Source organism: Bombus affinis, chromosome 6, assembly GCF_024516045.1.
Source record: "Bombus affinis isolate iyBomAffi1 chromosome 6, iyBomAffi1.2, whole genome shotgun sequence".
In the NCBI taxonomy this organism is placed as follows: Eukaryota; Metazoa; Arthropoda; class Insecta; order Hymenoptera; family Apidae; genus Bombus; species Bombus affinis.
The window spans coordinates 13,008,379-13,029,469 of record NC_066349.1 but is presented as its reverse complement, the minus strand read 5'-3'; the positions used below and the strand labels follow the sequence as shown (position 1 = coordinate 13,029,469).

At 43.8% G+C, this 21,091-nt stretch overlaps 1 protein-coding gene across 13 annotated transcripts in view; it reads left to right on the top strand.

Moving 5' to 3' along the window:
• Positions 1 to 21,091, top strand: part of LOC126917450 (zinc finger homeobox protein 3) — a 456,710-nt gene that overhangs the window by 321,003 nt on the left and 114,616 nt on the right. For all 13 annotated transcript variants that reach the window (XM_050724298.1, XM_050724301.1, XM_050724296.1 and 10 more), the window contains 4 exons: positions 3,027 to 6,391; positions 9,922 to 12,752; positions 13,337 to 16,084; positions 17,317 to 17,764. In XM_050724298.1, the coding sequence (XP_050580255.1) occupies positions 3,229 to 6,391; positions 9,922 to 12,752; positions 13,337 to 16,084; positions 17,317 to 17,764 (9,190 nt within the window). In that variant the 5' untranslated portion in view covers positions 3,027 to 3,228. The remainder of the gene's footprint in view (positions 1 to 3,026; positions 6,392 to 9,921; positions 12,753 to 13,336; positions 16,085 to 17,316; positions 17,765 to 21,091) is intronic.

Below are 21,091 nucleotides of genomic sequence, written 5' to 3'. Positions count from 1 at the left end.
CCTCGAATAGGGAGCAAAATTTCAAAAAAGCTCGCTTGAAAACCGCTACGTTGCTTAAACGCCTACTCATCGAGACGATCATTCTCGCTAGAATTGAACGTGTTTCCAATCTGTTTCTCGTACGAAATTTCTCTCAGGCGGTTAAACAATTAACTTATTCCGCGTTCTGAGCTGCGACTTGGCGAGAAATTCTGAGATATCGAGGCTTTATTAACGCGAATCGGCGGAACAACCGTGCGCCATCGAGAATTCGCATGCTGGCGTAGCAGTTAAGATGTTATCGTATAATGAAAGACCATGGTCCGAGGAAAGAGCGAAGTTTTATATTGAGATCTAGCCCTGGTCAAGAAGTCAGCCTTGACGTTTTTCGATTTCTAACTTCGTCCAAAATGGATGATAAATTAACTAGAAATAGGTAACACGGGGCAGGTGATGTCAGATTGGCAGATGTTTTTGGTTACACAACAGTTCCGGCCCTAATCTAACCGGCAACGGTATTACGCTCGTTTCATTTTTTTACTTATACACACCTACACTGCTGTACTAACGGTTACGGTTTTAACTTACCGCGTATTTCTTCACATTTCACTGGATTTTCGTTAGATATAGAAGAGCGATGATATTTTTATTTATTCGAGTGATGGTATTTACGAATTGTTTGTACGAATTCTTGTAAAAAATCATTTCAGATGTAGGGTTCATTTTATATGACTTTATTTGTGGACAAATAGTTTGTATAATCGAAGTTCACGTTCGGATAAAAATTTTGTTGTTGCAGTAGAGCACTAAATATGTAGCTGGTTAATGAGATTGGGAAATTTAGAGGAAGTAAAGTCGATCTCTAAAAGCCACTGTCATATCTCATGCGTCGATCCTCTCTAATTGCGTGATGCATTATGAAAAGGAAATAATCACTGTGAATAATATTCACAAATTAGTCACATACTTTGTTCGAACGAATTTTTCCAACTCTGTCATAATTCGAACATTAATAGAAAATTATAACGTCGTGTAAATGTGTCATTAAATAAGAATATAACACATACGCAAGAGCAGCTACGTTATCTTTACGAAATATTTGTAACCCTCGCTGTTACCATGTTAGCCGTTCGGAATGCAACTTTTTAACAGCAAGATCCAACTGGCTGATCAAGCGAGCATTAACGTACTATCTGCTTGTTACACGTTGTACAAACGTGGCATAACGTGGTCACGCAACGACCGTGATATCTGTTTCAACCGTCTGAGAAACGACACGTCAACCTTCATGTAAAAATCTTTATCTTTTCCAATTCAAACCCCGCTCTTATCTATTGTACACGTTCCAAAGGAAACCAATTCCCAGGACGAGCAAAAATACCACGCTATAACTTCCTAAATTATGAACAAAACGGGGAACAAACGAGTCGAGACCAATTGATAGATAGCATAGTGGAATAAGATTAAGTCATGTTCACAGAAACGCACGTTACTCCGCGATAAATAGCGTACACCCCGCAGCGTGCTCGAATCACTTTCCACGTAAACACGTAAATTGAGCATCAATCCGAAATAATTGATCGCGAGAGAGTGGGAGTGGAGAGGGGGAATTAGCAATTGGCGGTGTTTCGGCGCGGAAAAACTCGACAAACGGTGCTGACCACCGCGATTTGCCTGGCGATCGATCGACGATAATCCGAGGAAATGATCGCCTGCCGCGGCTCACGCATTAGAAAACTGGTACCTAACCTATGGTCACTGGATTATGGAGTTTGCACCGCGGAATTATAACTGCGCTGATAGCATAGGAAAACGTGGAACAAGACTGAGAGTAACGAGGAAAGAGAGACGAGGATAGAAAGATCGTATAATGCATCTATGTATCACGATGTCCAGCGGCGTGTCTGGAACGAACGAGAGAGGAGAAGGTAGTTGCTACGGGACGAAGAGGGGAAAAGAATTTCTCTAGGTAGCCTCCGCGAGGATCGCAGAGATTCCTGATTCAGTCACGCCGCGATACACCCCCACACGCGCGGCCGCATAAATCCGCGTACGCTACGCCCCTCTCCCCTTTAATCCGTTAGATTCTACGAATACTCGCGGCCGTCTTTTGAACCGCGATCACCGAGACCGCGTAATTGGGATTGGATGATTAGACGCATGCTCGTTGCCTCGAGCAATCCACGCGTGTAATCTCGAATCCACGTAGACACTACGGCATAGTGATACTTCCGAAGGCGATATCTCACGGTGATCCTCGGCATCGCGAGATCTACGTGTCCTCGAAATTCGAATGGCAGGATAGAACAGTAGAAGCTTTTATAGATACATACGTGACTTTATGGATTTATGCGTGTTTCCGTTTGTTTGTCATGACGGTGAGATTGTCCCTTTATTGCTAGAAATAGGGGAGAATCTAGGACAGGCTAGAAAAGGAGCGTTTTTAATCGTACAACAGCGACCATTCATGGATAGTTGATTTCTTTCCGTTATGTTTCTCGTTGTACGGCTGTACGAAAGTTAAAGAGAGACGTCGATATTCAATCGATAGATAAGATTGGTCGACGCTTAGTTGTAAATACAGCTGGGTCCACGACGAGGGTTCAGGTAATCCGAACATAGGACGCCTTGTGTCGCCATGGCGAGTCTCCTTCCGCTTTGTATACCCGGCATCGCAGCCTTGATCCTCTGTACACGCAGCTTGCCGACGTTTTCTACGTATTTCGCTATCTTTCCACTGTCCTTTAGACCGCCTCTGTTTGCTCGGATTAACCGACTAGACCATCTAGTAATGTTCCTCCGCGAAATCATTCTTCGTTGGGACTGCGAGCTAGATTCTTGTACATCCGGTCAGGACCAAACACCTGGTATTAATTTAGAATTACGAAAATAAAACACGCTAAATCTATACTTTAATAATATTCTAATATAATACTACTTTTATAGGTATAATGTAAGAAGTTATTTGTCTATATCATAGAAAAACTTAATAACGGATTAAATTCGACGATATCTTACTAAACATAAAATTCTATTTTTTGGTATAGGTACGACCTGGGGTTGTGTCGGGGTAGCTAGCAAAGAAGCATCTGTCGGCGGTGGAGAACAGATTAGGACGGGTAGAGAGAGAACGAAGGGGGTGGGGAGTACGACATACGGTAGGAGAAGAAGAAGAAGAGGAAGTCGAGAGAGTGTAGGCGCAGGCGCCGTAGGTGATGTGAGGCTGGCGCCCGCCTCACGTTTGGGGTGATGCCCTCCAGTGAGCCTCATCCCCCCCAGTACCACCTTCAGCATCACAACATTCCTCCCTCGCATCTTCAACAGCACACGTCGACCGCGATCGGGCAACATCAGCTCTACCAGCAGCTGGTGGCGGCCCATCAACAGCAGCAACAGCACCAGCACCAGCACCAGCAGCAGAGACAGCAGCAACACGGCGGGCCCTTTCAAAATTCCACGTACACGCAGCAAAAGCAGGAGATGAGCCCGGAGGAGGAGGGGGGTCGAGGGGGCGGGTCCCCCCCGGCAGCAGGGGCTGCGTTACATCAGCCCCATCACCCCCGGACAGCCAGTCCACCCTCGGGCACAGAACCCTGCACCCGTGATGCCATACCGACGCCTACACCGATCGCGGATACTACAACCACCACCACAACAACTATGACCATGCAGTCGCAGGGCCAACAACAGCAACAGCAAGAACAACAAGGTCCAAGCCCTAGTCCGAGTCCAACGGGAGGTGATGTGGAGAAGTTCGACGGGAAGATCGTCTACAATCCGGACGGTTCGGCGTATATTATCGAGGGAGAGAGTGAACTCAGCGAAGATGATTCGTTACCTGACGGTTGCATCGTAGATGGGCGCGGTGTCTCGGTTCCTCATTCGTTGGTATTTCCCCAAATCGCGAGCGCGTACTACGTTTCGAGACTGTACGCGCATCAGGCGTATCAGCAGCAACAACAGCAGCAACAACAACGTTCGGTGGCGCAGCAGCACAATCCCGATCTTCCTGTGATGCATAGCTATCGGGTGATAAGTTACAGAAGCGCGGAGGGTAGCAAACAACCACCTCCTCCACCTGCAGCACCACCACCTCCAGCAGCCTCGGTCCCCGTCAAACCTATTCTAATGTGTTTCATATGCAAGCTCAGTTTCGGCTACGCGAAGAGTTTCGTGGCACACGCTCAGGGTGAACATCAGCTTACCTTGATGGAAGACGAGCGACAGGTACTCTCCCATTCGACCGCGTCGGCGATCATTCAAGCCGTGGGCAGAGGCAAGCAACCGTTGGTCAGCTTTCTCGAACCAGTGACGAGTTCCACTTGTCCGCAACCATCGCCCGCGCAGATGCAGAACCAACAACAGCAGCAACGTACTGAGTCCACCGATCACGAAACGCCAACCACGACCAGTACGCCTGCCAGCACTCCCGGAGTACCGAGCAGTCCTCAGCAGCAACAACAGCAGCAACCACAGAGGCCATCACCTAGCACACCCACCACTCCTACTTCCCATTCTAATCATCCTCTCGCGTACAATCATCAACAAACGCAGCAGCATCAGTGGACCGGCGCCCAGGTGAGCGCCGCTTCCTGGGCCAAAGCACCTGACGCTTCCGGCATACACTACACGTCACCACCGCCACCTGCTTCGTCGACGAAGGGCTCGCCATCATCGTACGCCGCGTTGACCCAGCAACCACCGAATTTCCTCACAGGCACGACCATCGGTGTCTGCCCCGAGCACATGCAAGGAAGACCGAGCGGAGTCGAATGCCCTAAATGCGAACTGATTCTATCCAGCACCAGACTGGCGGGTCCGCCTGGAAGCCTGGCTGGAATTCACAGTAGAAACTCGTGCAAAACGCTCAAGTGTCCGAAATGCAATTGGCACTACAAGTACCAAGAAACTTTGGAAATCCACATGAAGGAGAAACATCCCGAAAGTGAAACCTCCTGCATCTACTGCATCGCCGGACAACCACACCCTAGGTTAGCACGTGGCGAGACATATACTTGCGGTTACAAGCCTTACAGATGCGAAGTGTGCAACTATTCTACCACGACCAAGGGCAATCTCAGTATTCACATGCAGAGCGACAAACATCTGAATAACATGCAGGAGCTGCAGCAGGGCGGCGGCGGTGCCTCGGCAGCGAGCAATCCATCGTCCTCGCAGGATGCACCGATGCCAACGAGAAGTCCGCACCACCAACAGAACCATAGTCCGCACATTGCTGGTCAGGCCGGGAACCAAGGGAAACCGAAGCCAACATTTCGCTGTGACGTCTGTAACTACGAAACGAATGTCGCCCGGAACCTAAGGATACACATGACTAGCGAGAAGCATACGCACAATATGCTGGTCCTGCAGCAGAACGTGAAGCACATGCAGACCCTGTCCGCGCTCCAGTCTCACCACCAACAGGCACAACATCACCATCAACAAGCGCAACAGCAACATCAACAGCAACTCGAGCAGCTACTTCATTTGGGTGGCCTGGATAAGCCTCAGCACGCGGAGGCGGCTCTCGCGGACATGGCTTACAATCAGGCTTTGCTGATCCAGATGATGACGGGTGGTCAATTGCCACCGCAGCTGCCACCAGAAATTATGGGTGGCATGGCTAGTATGGGAGCCATGGGCAACCTCGGTGGCGACGTTGGTTTGTCACCAGACAGCATGGATCCACCGCCCGAACCGGCTGATCCTGATCCTTCTCATCTGTATCATTGCTGCGTGTGCAATAATTTCGCCACCGATTCCTTGGAAGCTCTTGGCCACCATTTAGCAGTGGACAGAACGAGGACACGAGAGGGAGAAATCCTCGCGCTTGTAGCTGGCCACTTCGTTTGCAAACTTTGTTCCTACAAAACCAACCTGAAGGCTAACTTCCAATTGCACTGCAAGACAGACAAGCATCTCCAACGTTTGCAGCATGTAAACCATGTGAAAGAGGGCGGGCTTCGAAACGAATGGAAGTTGAAGTACCTGGCCTCGCCCACGAGCGCCGCGCAATTACGTTGTCACGCGTGCGACTATTACACGAACAGCGCTCACAAATTGGCCCTGCATGCCGCGTCACCCAGGCACGAGGCTGCAGCCCTACTTCTTCGTCACCTGCTCGAGGCCAGTGCCAATGTACCATCCCAAGCGAAGTTGTACCATTGCGCTTTGTGTGGCTTCAGCGCGAGACACAGATTGCCTCTGTTGCAACATGTTCGATCACTCAGACATCTTCAAATGGAGCAGTTGCACCAACTTCACAGACGAAGCGGTATTCAAGGGAACGAGACACCGCACACTGACATCGGGGATGTTTTCCAAGTTATGAGCGACCCGGATGCTCCACCTGCGCAACAGCCCAGTCCAACCATGCCAACTACACCGAATGCTACCAGTGCCAACAATGGTGAGTGGAAAGACTCTTTATAGATAAGGTAGAATTAGTGAAAAGCATTGTCCTAGACAGCGAATTTCTATGCATCTACGGAAAATTGAAATAGGGAAAAATATTTGAAGCATTCAGAGATAAAGTATTCATTATAATATTTATTAGATGAAATAAATTTCGATTCATGTTCCATTTTTTTTTTTTTTTTTTTTTTTTAGTTACTTTGGTAAAAGTATCAAATTGCATAAATATTCGCAGTCTTGTTATTATATAATTGCTTCTTGCCTTTATTTAACTATGTATATGCTTTGATTTGAATCGTGGTACCGCTAAAATGACGTGAAGTATTCGATGTTACATTTGTTAAGAAAAAGAACGTGTGTTTCTTAATTTATAATGAAAGAAATCGTAGTATGGAACCTGGAAGATTTAGAAACGGAGGTTTTATGGATTTGTCATTAAAACAGTGTGAAGTATTCAGAATTATATTTATTGAGAAAAGAATATTGCCAGTGTTAAATCCATAAGAGAAGGGACAGTGTCAAACATGGTCAGTCACACAAAATCTTACAGAGTTTTAGATCTTTGGAGCGGTTTAGATTCTTAAGATCGATCGATATAAATTATTTTACGGAGAAGACGGAATCATCGTATTATTCAATCATAATATTATAGAAGAATAATAATTGAGAATAATTATTTTACGATATCATTAAATTATTTCCTGATGTAAAATCAATTTAGATATACAATACTCAATCTATCTATTCCTGCGTCATAATTATTTTCACCGAATACATTTACCTTCGCTTATCCTTAAACAGCTACATGAAACATAATGTTTGTTCTGAAATATTTTCATCGCAGCACGATTTAAATACGATCAACTTATTAAGAAAGGAAATGCTACAAGAAAACAGTAATTGATTACAAAGGCATTCGATTTAAATACGATTAAAATCTGACTAACTAACTAAAAGCAGAATGTTTACAAGAACGTTGAATCATATTTTTCATCTGAAAGAACGTATGAAAATAGAACTCACATCTGTTAAATCGTTTTTAAACGAATAAACTTGCAGAAGATTAGCGTGTCGCTCGTGAAGATTACCTCTTTTAATGAATTCAATATTTTCATCGATTATCGCGCAATTAACATGCTATTGCTGTAATTCTGCATGGCATATGGCGATGCCGTGTGCTTCGACACGCACAATGTCGAGTGTTATTATATCGACGACCTGTATTTATATAAATGTACGAGAAGGTATACCGCAACGTGCTATTCGAACTATTACTACTCCAGAACTTCCAGAGTTCCTCCCATTTTGTCACTGTTATCACAGTATTACAACTCTGACAAATGTTTCATTATCTTCAAGAAATAGACTATCCCCCTATAGATCTACAATACTTTCATCATTTCTTCGTTGGAATACACGATATCGATTTATTCTTTAGCCCTTAATTTTCTAGATTCTGTCGTTTCTTATTATTATTCTAAAGCTTGATTACTTTCTCTAAGCTCTTTCATACGGCAGTAAAATTTCATATGCAATTTTTAGTGGGCCAAGATCAATTTTCCCTAGTAGAAAACGCTTCGATTATTTTCAGATCAAATACACTGTCGGCCATAAATATTAGGTCATTTACTTGTTACGTTCATTTGAAACCTCTAACATAAATATTTTACTTCGTCTAATCATACGATGTAATGATAATACGATGACTAAAAAATAAAAGTAGCGGAATCCATTCGAATTTGTATTAAATATCGTCAGTTCCTGTACCCGACACACAGATATATTATATTATTATCTGTATTCTTCAAATTTTCCATTTCGATGTGACATTCTTCAAAGTTTCTATACTTTCATATTCTTCCTATATTCTGCAAAATTTCTCGTCTGAAAGGACACGAAATCGCGCGAAGGATTTTTATTCATGAACTGCAGCATCGTGTACAAAGCGAAACCCAGCAGCACGCGTTGCATCGTCGCGTTTTGCCTTCGCAACTGACGCCTGTTCGATGTAAATGCGGTTTTGGACAATGGCAGACCACGCGAATAGGCGGTCTTCCCTTTATTTTGGAGGAACGACCCATCGATAATTTCGCGTCGGCAATCTATAATTTCAAGCGGTATTGTTATACGGACAAGGAAGCATCTGCGATGTCTGCGCACCACCGTGGCTCTCCCTCGATACTTTTCGTTGTTACCAAAACTCTTTAACGTTACATTAATTTTCATCGATTGTCCCGCTCTAGGGACAAGGCTGTTGCCTCTCTACGTATATCCATTATGACGAGATTATACCACTGAGTCATAAGCTTCATCGGTAATTTGATTTCTCAGGAAATTGGTTCTTTATATACGATTAGAAATTTGTGAGAATTTCTTTTCTTTTTTAATTGATTGTTTTCTTTTAAATAATTCGTGGGCATTTTTCCATTGATTATTAATTGATTGCTCACAGTCCCATTGATCGCTACGATGGATTTTAGCAATTCGATCGAAATTTATTAGCGTTGGTTGAATGTTAGAATTTTTGGAAGCGATTGGTTTAAATTTTTATCGAAATATATTAATTGTTTTGCACGTTTGTCGTTGTGTATATAACTATATAGGAATAGATGTTTTGTTACAATCGTTTCCATATTGACAATCGTGGGTTGCTCTCATTATTCGATAATTTATTACAAATTATATCAGTTGATTGAAGGATACATCTCGATTATGAGATATCTAATATAAAGTTAGAATAAAAGAACAGAATTCGATTTTAACGAAATGTAACATCGAACAACGAAATCGAACGTCACAGGACGAAATGCTTTCGCTGCCGTTCAACGTAATTTACTTTCTCTCACAACATTATCGACTCATGCCTCTGTTCGCATGCAGCTGCAAGATTAATGGTTATTTTTTCGGCTGTTAAGATTTTTGATGTCGATCGACGATTTATCGACGCCTTAATAGAAAGGGGGAATTACAGGTTCGCGTTATCGGCCGATAGTAATCGTGATATTAAGGCACAAGAATTTATGTTGCACGAATCAAAACTGTTAACATTAATGCGGCCCAATTGCACGGTGTGTAACCATCGTGATTTCCGGTTTTCACTGTTCGGAAATTTTGATGCTTTGCATTAAAACACCTCCAAAATTAAAATTAAAGTACATATTTAAAATAAAAGAGGCGAGTTTGCTGAAAGGAAGGTTCTTCGGGTTCTAACAAAGTTTCTATACTACTTATCTAACTATATCTTACTAGATAATAGTAGCCCAACTATGATTAACTGTCTGCTGAATCATTTATTACCGTTGATTTATTTCGTAAATATAAAGGCCTCTGTATATGATTATTAATTTAAACTAATTCTATTTAGAAAAATCATTTTATCAACGATCAGATCAGCAGCACACCAGTTAAGAATTTATCTTTCTCGCGCTGTCGATATAATAATACCGTTCACGCGACGAAAAATATCTTAAGCTCGACGAGACTGCTCGATCACCAAGCGAATCCTTGTTACTGTTTCTTTTACAGAACGACGAGAGGAAGGTAGCGACTGCGGCAGCGAGGTGAAACAGGAGCCGGATAACGATCAGGAGCCGGAACAAGAGCCGGAGAACGAGCACGAGGAAGTCACCTGCCCGTATTGCACTTATCAGCCGACGTCGCGCGAAGAATTGAGGCAACATTTGCAAGTGGCTCATGTCCAGGATGCCGAGGACAAAGCGGAGGCCGTAAAGGAAGAGTCGCCGCCTGAATTGTTGTGCCCGCTGTGTCAGGATGGTTTCAAAGAGCGTTCCGCGCTCGAGAAACACGTGATGCAAATACACTCGGTTAACGCGGACGGCTTACAACGACTGCTGTTACTGGTGGACCAGAGCCATTGGCTGAACAACAATCCGCGAAACACTTCGACTCCAGCCGTAACTATGCCGACTTCACCGACAACCACCACGAAACAGCCGCAGGAGGAGGATTTGAGCGAACGTGGAGCTAACGAGGAGATCGAGGAGCTCACCAGATGCACTGTCTGCGGACGCGTGTGTCGCTCGTTGGAAGAACTACAGCAACATCACAGGGAAACTCACCCAGCTACTACACCCACTCTCGCCGTTAGCGAGAAGCACGTTTACAAGTATCGATGCGGACAGTGTAGTCTCGCGTTCAAGACTCTGGAAAAGCTGCAACAACACTCGCAGTATCATGCAATCCGGGATGCGACAAAATGCGCTCTCTGTGGACGATCGTTTCGCTCGGTCCAGGCTCTCCAAAGACACCTGGAGTCTGCTCACGCGGATCTACACGAAGACGAACTCGCGCAGTACAAGCAGAGCCTGCTGCACGCTCATCCGTTGCTTCAAGCTCTCACGGAGGAAGCTCTTCGCAGACAGGGGAATTTGGTTGGAGAACAGAATATCGAGGATGATGCCAGCAAGGCGGAGGAGGAAGAAAGCGATGCAAGCGACTCATCACCATTACACAAAGAGCAACGTCTTTTAGAAGATTATTTGAATAGTCAAACAGTGGCTGAGGACTCGTATCACGATCCGGGAAGAAAGTTCAAATGTCATCGCTGTAAAGTTGCGTTTACCAGGCAGAGTTACTTGACTGGACACAACAAGACGCTGTTGCACCGCAAAGGGGAAAAGATGTCCTATCCCATGGAGAAGTATCTGGATCCTAATAGACCGTATAAGTGCGACGTTTGCAAGGAGAGTTTTACCCAGAAGAATATTCTGTTAGTTCATTACAACAGCGTGAGCCACCTACATAAGTTGAAGAGAGCAATGCAAGAGCAGGGTAACAACAACACACTGATCTCTGTGGTACCGCCTGCTAGTCCTACGGAATCCCCTGATTCTCAGCAAGACCAGGACAAGAAACCTTACAAGTGCAACATTTGCAAGGTAGCTTACTCTCAAGGCAGTACTTTGGACATTCACATGAGGAGCGTTCTGCACCAGACTAGAGCCAGTAAATTGCCAGATCTCGCTGCCAGTGGTCAGTTGGATCTTGCACGTCCATTGATCGAACAGCCTCCGCCAAGCAGCCCAAATAGTCCACCGGTTAACACCAGCACCTCTGGAAACAGCGCAACAATGTTGTCATGCCCTCGATGCAGTGCTCTTTTTGTCAATCAGGAGCAACTTGCCTCTCATCAACAGCTCTACTGTATATTTAGCAATCCATTGGCGTTATTTCAACAACTAGCTGCATCTCAACAGCTCGCATCATCCACACCAGCGAAAACCCCACCTCCTTCATCTACAACACCTGGTCCACAACAACACATGCAGCAGAGTACACATTCTTCGCAAACAACGCAAGATATTTTGTCTCAGCCTCGTCACAAGACGTCGCAAATGTACAAACATCTTCTAGAAAGTTTCGGTTTCGATCTGGTTATGCAATTCAATGAAAACCACCAAAGACGTCAGCGTAAAGAAGAAGAAGCTGCTGCGGCGCTCCAAGCTCAGCAAGAACAACAGAAGCAGGAGCAACAGAAACAGGCGCTAGCTGCTCAAGCTGCTCGTGAACGAGAAGAAGAAGCTGAAGAACATACTGATGATGACGTTATACCAGAACTGACTAGAAGCACCTGTCAGCATTGCAACAAGGAATTTAGTAGCGTTTGGGTGTTGAAAGCTCATTGCGAAGAAGTACACCGTGATCTGGTGCCTCGCGAATTCTTAGAGAAATATGCTCAGCAATTTAAATGTGAATACGAGAAGAAGAGCGTTGTAGTGACTGTTGCAACGTCTTCTTCTACGTCGTCCGGACCTAGAAGCTCGACACCAGCTTCTAGCCAGCCGCAAGATCTCTCCTCGGATAAAGAACAACGTGAAAAAGAGAAAGAGGAGGTTAATGAGAACAAAGATCGTGTCAGTAAGACTCCAGAGGCTACTTCTACTACCCCAGCAACGACTCCGGCATTAAGCAACACGCCAGTATCGAGTACAGATTCTACGACTCCAACTGTATTGCCGACAAATCCTCAGCATCATATTCAACAACAGCAACAGCAACAGCAACAGCAGCAACAGCAGCAGCAGCAACAACAACAACAGCATGCACAATTGACTCTTGCGCAACAGATGACCGAAATGCAAGCTGCTTTAAACGCTATGGCTGCGTCTCAACTGCAGCAGCATTTCCAACAATATCCTGGATTAGTGATGGGTATGATGGGTTTACCGCTTGGAATACCTGCCTTGGCTGCTATGAATTTACAACCACCTTTGGTACCGATGATGCTACCACCACCGCCGTACGATGGAACAGCTACCGGATATCCGCCTATCAATGCTCAAGCTGACCTCTTGACCAAGCAACATCTCGCTCTGCAACAACAGCAAGTAGCAGCCGTGAGTAGCTTTATGATTCCTTCTTTATAGAGATTTATTATATTTTGTTTAAATTTCTTCGTTAAGTTAGTTAGTATCTTATTTAGTCAAGCCGTCATTTTTCTGTTATGAATTCTAATAATTTTCGGTATTCTTCTCTGCTTTTTTAAAAATCGTAATCTATAATCGAAATATAATTATAATCTGCAGTTAAACTTTATTATCTGTTGTTATGTTAATTTAATTATTTTAGAATTTTATCGCCATATAATTACTTTGTTACGAGAGTAATCTAAGGCGTTTATAAATATAATTTATATGATTATAGAAAATTGTCAGTATGAAACTAAGTAAGTTCGAGACTATTCTATGTAATATCGATCTTCATATTCATTAACATTTCAATTTGCAATCATTATCATATCATCTTTCGATCGTATACTCGTTCTCTTCCAATAAACAACCTTCACGAGAAACTACGGTATGTTAGAGTATATTAAAAACGAATTAAAAGCAGATACTCTATCTGAAAGCGTATATCAGCGTGGTAAATCGTACTCGAATTTGCGAACAAGAAAGAAAGCATAGGCGACCTTTTCTTACAGGCAAACGCGGCTGCCTCGCAGAAACGAGCGCGAACGCGCATAACCGACGAACAGCTAAAGATATTACGAGCGCATTTCGACATCAACAATTCTCCCGGCGAGGAGCAGATTCTAGATATGGCGGCTCAAAGCGGGTTACCGCCGAAAGTGATCAAACACTGGTTCAGGAACACGTTGTTCAAAGAGCGGCAACGTAACAAGGACAGTCCGTACAACTTCAACAATCCGCCTAGCACTACTCTGAATCTCGAAGAATATGAAAAAACCGGAGAGGCGAAAGTGACACCGCTGAACTCTAGCGTATCTGGAAGCAGTTCCTCGGATGACAAAAGTCCAAACAAGCAAGCAACACCGCCACCGTCAACCACGAACGTGAATACATCTCAGGCCAGTGAAATAAAACAAGAGATTCAAGAACAGCCGCAGTGTCACGTGCAGCAACAATCGCAGCATCAAGAAGAACAGCAGCATCATTCTCCTGGAAGCTCCGGTGGACAGCAGTCGAGACCGCATTCACCGGCGCTCAGCATGAGCTCGGTGTTCTCTGGAATTCATCACGATGTGTCATCGCACGCTTCATCGACAACCAACGCTCCAAGCACTCCTATGCTCCCGCCTAAGTTGACACCACAAAACTTTGCCAGCCCCAATCCCGGAGCTGGTAGTGTCGTTCCAGGCGCCATTGCGGCTATGGCTCTAACGCCCCAGAGATCCCTGAGCCCTGGCCGTGGGCCAACCGACTACTCCTTCGGTGGAAACACCAATGGCAACAATTCGTCGGGTGGCAGTTCCGGGAAACGAGCTAACAGAACAAGATTCACCGACTACCAGATCAAAGTACTTCAGGAGTTCTTCGAAAACAACGCGTACCCAAAGGACGACGATCTGGAGTATCTGAGCAAGCTGCTTGGACTGAGCCCGCGCGTGATCGTGGTATGGTTCCAGAACGCTAGACAGAAAGCACGAAAAGTGTACGAGAATCAGCCAGCCGCTGAGCCAGTGACAACGGGCAGCCGCGAGGGCGACGACGGTTCAGGCCGCTTCCAGCGGACCCCAGGCTTGAATTACCAATGCAAGAAGTGTTTGCTGGTGTTTCAGAGATACTACGAGCTCATACGTCATCAGAAGACGCACTGCTTCAAGGAGGAGGACGCGAAGAGGAGCGCCCAAGCGCAGGCGGCCGCGGCTCAAGTTGCCGCGGTTCTTAGTTCCGAAGATAGCAACAGCAGTTCCACCACCACCACTGCTAACGCCGTCTCCAGCAACCCAACGAACGCTCCCGCTCTCGCGGAACAGTTGCAGCAACCACTGAACACCGCCACGCCTCCTCATCAGCAGCAGCAGACGACAATGGGACAGTCGCATCAACAGCCTCAGCAACAGTCGCAGCAGCAGCAACAGCAACAGCAACAACCAGTGCAACAACAACAATCGCAGTCGCAAACCGAGTCGAAGGAAGGTAGCTTTCAGTGTGACAAGTGTAATTTGATGTTCGGGCGATTCGAACTGTGGCGCGAACATCAGCTGGTACATATCATGAACCCATCCCTTTTCCCACCGGCTTATCCACCGGATTCACCTTTCGGGATTCTACAGCAACAAGCACTGAACGCTACCACTGGAGTAGCTACCGATAGTCCTCATCCTTTGATCGCTATGATGCAGGAGAGAAAGAGAAGGTACGATGATTTCGACGAAGGAGCAGGAGGTGACAGCCGCCCGATCTCCGAGCATAACGAGCAGCCAAAAGACAAGCGATTGAGAACGACGATACTGCCCGAACAGCTGGATTACTTGTACCAGAAGTACCAAGTCGAGTCGAATCCATCGAGAAAGATGTTAGAAACCATCGCTCGCGAGGTCGGTCTGAAAAAACGTGTTGTTCAAGTGTGGTTCCAAAATACACGTGCTCGGGAACGGAAAGGTCAGTTCCGCGCGCACAGCCAGGTGATAAACAAACGTTGTCCGTTCTGTCCGGCGTTATTCAAAGTGAAATCGGCATTAGAATCACATCTCAGCAGCAAACACGCCGACCAAGTCGCGCGCGGCGAAGTAAATATCGATAATATCCCCGACGAAGAACTCTCGATGGAGTCGGCTCCTTCGAACCCGAGCACGCCGAATATGATGCCTCCTCTGTTCCCACCTTTCAACACCGATATGGAGGCATCCTTGAAGAAGTATTACGAGGAGTCGATGAAACGATATATCAGCGAGCTGCAGGCTCACGCCAGTAACGGTAAACAAGAAACTGCGAACCATCAGGCAGGTGGTAACAGCGGCGAATCTCCTTTGGATCTGAGCAAACCGGTAGACTTGAGTCGCCCGATGAAATTGAGTCTCGGTGGACTGAGTAATCTTCTCGAAGAACAACACGGTGCACATTTTCGCGGTGGTAGCGATTGCGGTCCATTGACCGACCTTTCCGAAAGAAGTATCTGCGACGACGACAGCATGAGCGAGACTACTGAATTTCTAGACGACGAGAGTGGACCGGCGAGTCCAGCCTCGAGCACACAGAGCTCCAGACAGGGACCCGCATCGGCGGGGACCGGAAGTACCGCGGGCCCGCCGGTTACCGGCACCGGTAGCGGAACAGGCCAGTCCAGCGGCAAGAGATATCGCACTCAGATGTCCGCTACCCAGGTGAAAGTGATGAAGTCGCTGTTCTCGGACTACAAGACGCCTACGATGGCCGAATGCGAGATGCTCGGGCGCGAGATCGGACTGCCGAAGCGCGTAGTTCAGGTGAGCAATCTTTATTTCGATGCTGAGTTCTATTTTATCGTGCATGAGCTTCGCAATAACTTCTCTCGCGGCAGTTGATTATTTTAATTAAAGTAAAGATTATTTTAGTTTCTATCCGTGGATTGGAACAATGAAAAATTATGCAATTTTAAATGAATATAAATATAACTTCGATATAACGATACAGATAAACATAATTTCAAAAATCTTCAAATTCTTCGACCGATTTAGATAAATGAAATTCTTCCTACGCTATTATTTCCTACCTTTACTCTGATTTATTGCATCTGCATTTTACAACTCTGCATGAGAAACATCAAACACTATACGAATCCTCGACAAACTTCCAATTACAGTAGTACTTCATTTATATTAACCTATGGAAGAACAAACAGTGACTGCATAACTAGAGTTGGTATAATATTTGTACAATTACATTGGTTTTCCCTACTTCTAGAAATTGTTCGTTCATGTAAGAAGAGTTGACGTTCAAATAAATCGATCAATATGTAGCGGTACTTGTCGACAAAAGTCATTATGGTTTTTGCCTAGTAAATCCGCTACACAAGAAACCGTGTTTACTCAAACACGAGCTAATTATAGACCCATCGACCTTAGGCGGTTCCGATCGTTAGTCCAAATCCGTCGTTGTTGCCGTGATCATAGGCCTCGAGTCAGCTACCTAAAAAAGCCAACAATTGTAAACGAGGTCGAGTGCTCGGCGCCCGTTGGGACGTTTCGAGAACATCTTCGAAATTCAAATCCCGACGCCTTTCGTCAACTCCGGCGGATATAGATATAGCGAACAGGGTAGCGACGCCTTCTTAGTTACCGAGAGACGCGAGCAGCAACAATTAACCGATACTTCTTTGCGCCGATCTATTAGCGACCGCGAAACGAGACAGCAAGTGTATCGTATGACTAGTGTACGCATTGGGTATATTCTAAAAAACTACGTAGTTAGGTATACTCCGGTGTTTGTGAAAATTAATTGACACCTTATCACCTCAAATAAATAATTCGTTTAAAGATGCACTAGCGAAGATTTCGTTCCTATAACTGGATTTCAGATAAATGGAGTTCTATAGCAATTAATATCTATACCTCTTTCTTCTTATCTGTTAAATGTCCGAAGTTTCACCAACTCCACAATAATTCCTCCAATTACATCACCCTATTGACGATAATCGAGTCATCAATGGACTTTGCGATCTAATAGAAAGGAGTGGCAGGTGTGGTTCCAGAACGCCCGCGCGAAGGAGAAGAAAGCTAGATTGGCGGCAGGTTTGCCAGCCGAAGGATCGGCCGTCCAACCTCATCGCGGTCCGACCGGGCCCGACGAATGTAGGCTTTGCTCTGTTCGATACTCGGCCAAGTCACCGCTCCAGGAGCACGTATTCTCACGGCGACACATCGAATCGGTGCGTGTCGCCGTCGAGGATGGTAGCCTCGTGCCGCCAACACCCGGCGCACCGATCGTTCCTGGTGGCAACAGTGGCGCAGCAGGAATCGGTAGCTCGCCGGTGGTCGGGCCTGGTAACCAGCAAGCCGGCCAGCAGCAGCAATCGGACGAAAACATGATGTACGGATCCTTGTTCCTCCATCCTACGGCGATGTTCCAGCCACAGCAACAGCAACACCCGGGTACCGCAGCAGCTAGCACGGCTACCACCACGGCCGGTGAGTGTCTGGCTGACCTCTTAGACTCGTAAACGATCGTTTGGCCCGCGACGAGTTCGAAATTTTGAAACGCAGGATATTTGTCTTTCCATTTTTCCTTCTTTCTTATTCTTTGTAGTCGATGTTTCGATACGTCGATGCTTGAACTGCCTATTTTGCGTCTGCAACGCAAGAATAATTTTCATCTCCTCGATGAGATTTCTCTTTTCTACTCTTTTCTCTGGCTGTTTTTTTATTGTTGTCGTGATGAAGAATTTCGAACCCGTGCGAGTCACCGTCGTTGTATGTTGTGCACGTGTTCCTTTACCGCGTGTATACGTACGCATACTGTATAATTTGGCCCGTGTGATACTCTAGGGGGCCCGACGATTACGGAATTTCTAACGGAAGAAATTTAAAAAAAGAAATAAAAAACAAAGCGAAATCTCGACAAATCTTTATATGTATAGTGCGAATAATAATATATCCAGAGCTAGGCAATACTGAAAGTTCCTATCAGATGACTATTTCTAGCGTAAGGGAGAACGCGACTAAAAAGAAAAAAAAGAAAGAGCGAACGTAAAAGAGTAAACGAAAATACAAAACGTATGTGTGAGTGAGTGTGCGAGTGAGTTGATTTCCGAAGAATGGGATTTTTAGAAAAGAGCACAATTTTAAAAAAAAGCGTGCAAGTGCCGAGCATACCATGATGCGTGAGAATATCAGGCATTAAACATGTTGAACTTAATTAATCTAATATCGATCTAATGTGGTCACTGGTGAAATATACAGAAACCCATGAATAAACGTAACTAGGTGAGAATATCATGGAAGAATATCACGAAAGTGGAAGAAAACGATTATGAAGAAGTAATACCCATCGCGTCTTGATTATAAGTTGCTGTACAGTTATAGACTATATTGCAAATTATTACGAATTTTATTATTATATTTTATAATGGATCCTTAGTAACTATCCATTTCGATTATTACTCGAAGCGTTTGATTCATTATAGTATAGCCAGAAAGAACGGAGAATACAATGTCTTTAATTCCTACATAGTGTAGCAAAATATCGTCCCTTATCTCCTCACTCCCTTTACTCTTACCTTTCGTCTCTCCCCTCTTCACCATCCTTGTCCTTCGATATGCGTCATATTTATCATCGTCGTCGTCGTCGTCGTCGTCGTCGTCGTCGTCGTCGTCGTCGTCGTCATTATGCATAGCCGCAAAGCCATTCCAACATCGTGTCATCTTATGTCCAGTGCCTTTTCCTTGTTGCGCCTGAAGCGTTTCATTGTAAATACACTTCGCAAAGCCCTCGCTGTTATCCGAGGCTCGGATAGGGCCCCTTTATCTCGAACGGTCCCGATTCTGGCCTCCAACAAACGTAACGACCGCCAGAGAATCGACTCTATCTATCTTTTTCTTGTGACGGGCGACACATGCGTTATCCATCAGTACATACATACATACGTGCATTATACTGTGGAGTATACAGTGACGCAAAATGGATTTCATTTTTCGACGAATTACGAGAACTTGATATTATAGAATTATGGCGCTTTAAGCAATTTGTTGTCCATTTTTAGAAATACATTTACGAACGAATTTGAAAACTTTTTACAAGTTTTTTTTTTTTAATTTTTAATTTGTTGTTTCTCAGCGTTACCGATTTTACACTATGGAAGACAATTAGGAAATTTCGTATATAAGTTAGGTTAAAAATTAGGCATTTTATAATTACTATCACGAACAAAATTTTTTAAACATTTTAAACAGTAAAGAGATTTATATATTTAAGGCTTTGTTTGGCGTTATTTGTATTTGATACTTGCTTTAAAAATTATTGCGTTTTGAGATCATGACGTGTATGTGATAGGTAAACAGCAAATGTGATGGGCTAAGCGACGACCATGCCCAAATTAGTATTTTATTAGTACTTGCGTATATTTACTTCGATTTCGAGATTTACGTCTTACCCTCGATGTTCTTAAAAATCTCCCATTTGACGAAACAAAAATAATTTCTTAATCTCGATCTCATTCGACTATTAATGACTAAATTGATTTATATGAACTTTACTTATTGGAGTTTTATTAAGTATATTTTTATCACTACATAGACCCTGATTGTTTGAACAAACAATCGTAATTAGTATTAATAATAAAAGAGTTCGAGCTGTACTTTCCTTTTTTAAATTGATATATAAGTTACGTTATATCTCATATAACAAATATATGTTTTAACAAATATAACAATATAATATAATATAATATAATATAATATAATATAACAAATTTGCGTTGATTTTCGATACTTTTTATAGCATCTAGGTACGAAACGTGAAATTCATTCTGAATCATCTTGTTCATACATTCACACGTATGCGTCAATCTCAGTCGAACCTGTTTCGGTGTCATCGCATAACATAACTTCGTTTCGTCCTCCTTCTTCCTTCGCAGCGAAGCGACACGATCCTATTTTGCCATTTTTACAACGACATCGATCTTAATCAGGGCTACTACTACTACTACTAATTATTATTATTATTATTATTATTATTATTATTATTATTATTATTATTATTATTATTATTAATTATTATTATTATTATTATTATTATTATTATTATTATTATTATTATTGTTTTATGCGTTAGTTATTTATGAGTCCCGCGCACCTAAAAAATCTGTCTTTCTTTCTCATTATCGTTTTTTGTGATAGTCACACTCTCGTCTGCCCACATGAACGAATCGACTCGATCTCGTACCGACCTTGAACAGCCTGAAAACTCGATGTATACATCGCTGTTGTATTCTTTTCCCTTTCTTTCTTCTACGACTTGAATCCTAGTTTCGAGAATAGAATCCCCTTTATTCTAGTTTTTTATTTTATAATTTCATAATCTTCCCCTTTTATCGATCTCTTAAGCGTCGCCAACTTTTTCGGGTAACTGGAACGTGAAATTTTCAGTCGATCTTTGTAGATCTAGTTCGTTTGTTTTAGTATACGCTTTATTTGTGTCACTAGCATCATTGTATCTATAAACACGAATTATTGCCAGTCATCGCTTGTTAGTATTCTTGATACCTTATCAAACAAGACTGTTAACAATGTTAATATTAAACGTAGAGTACGTACGTTAACATTTAAATCCTATAAATATCTTATAACAGTTTGCAGATTGGATACATTGCTTTAGCCTGTGTTCATATTTCACGTTATAAACGTGATCGTTTAGCACTTCGAACGGAGTCTTTACAACTCGTTAATGCTTTTGAAGCATTTTAGAAAATAAGGATTTATTCGTAATAAATTGAGATATTAAGTTTTTAAAAATATTTA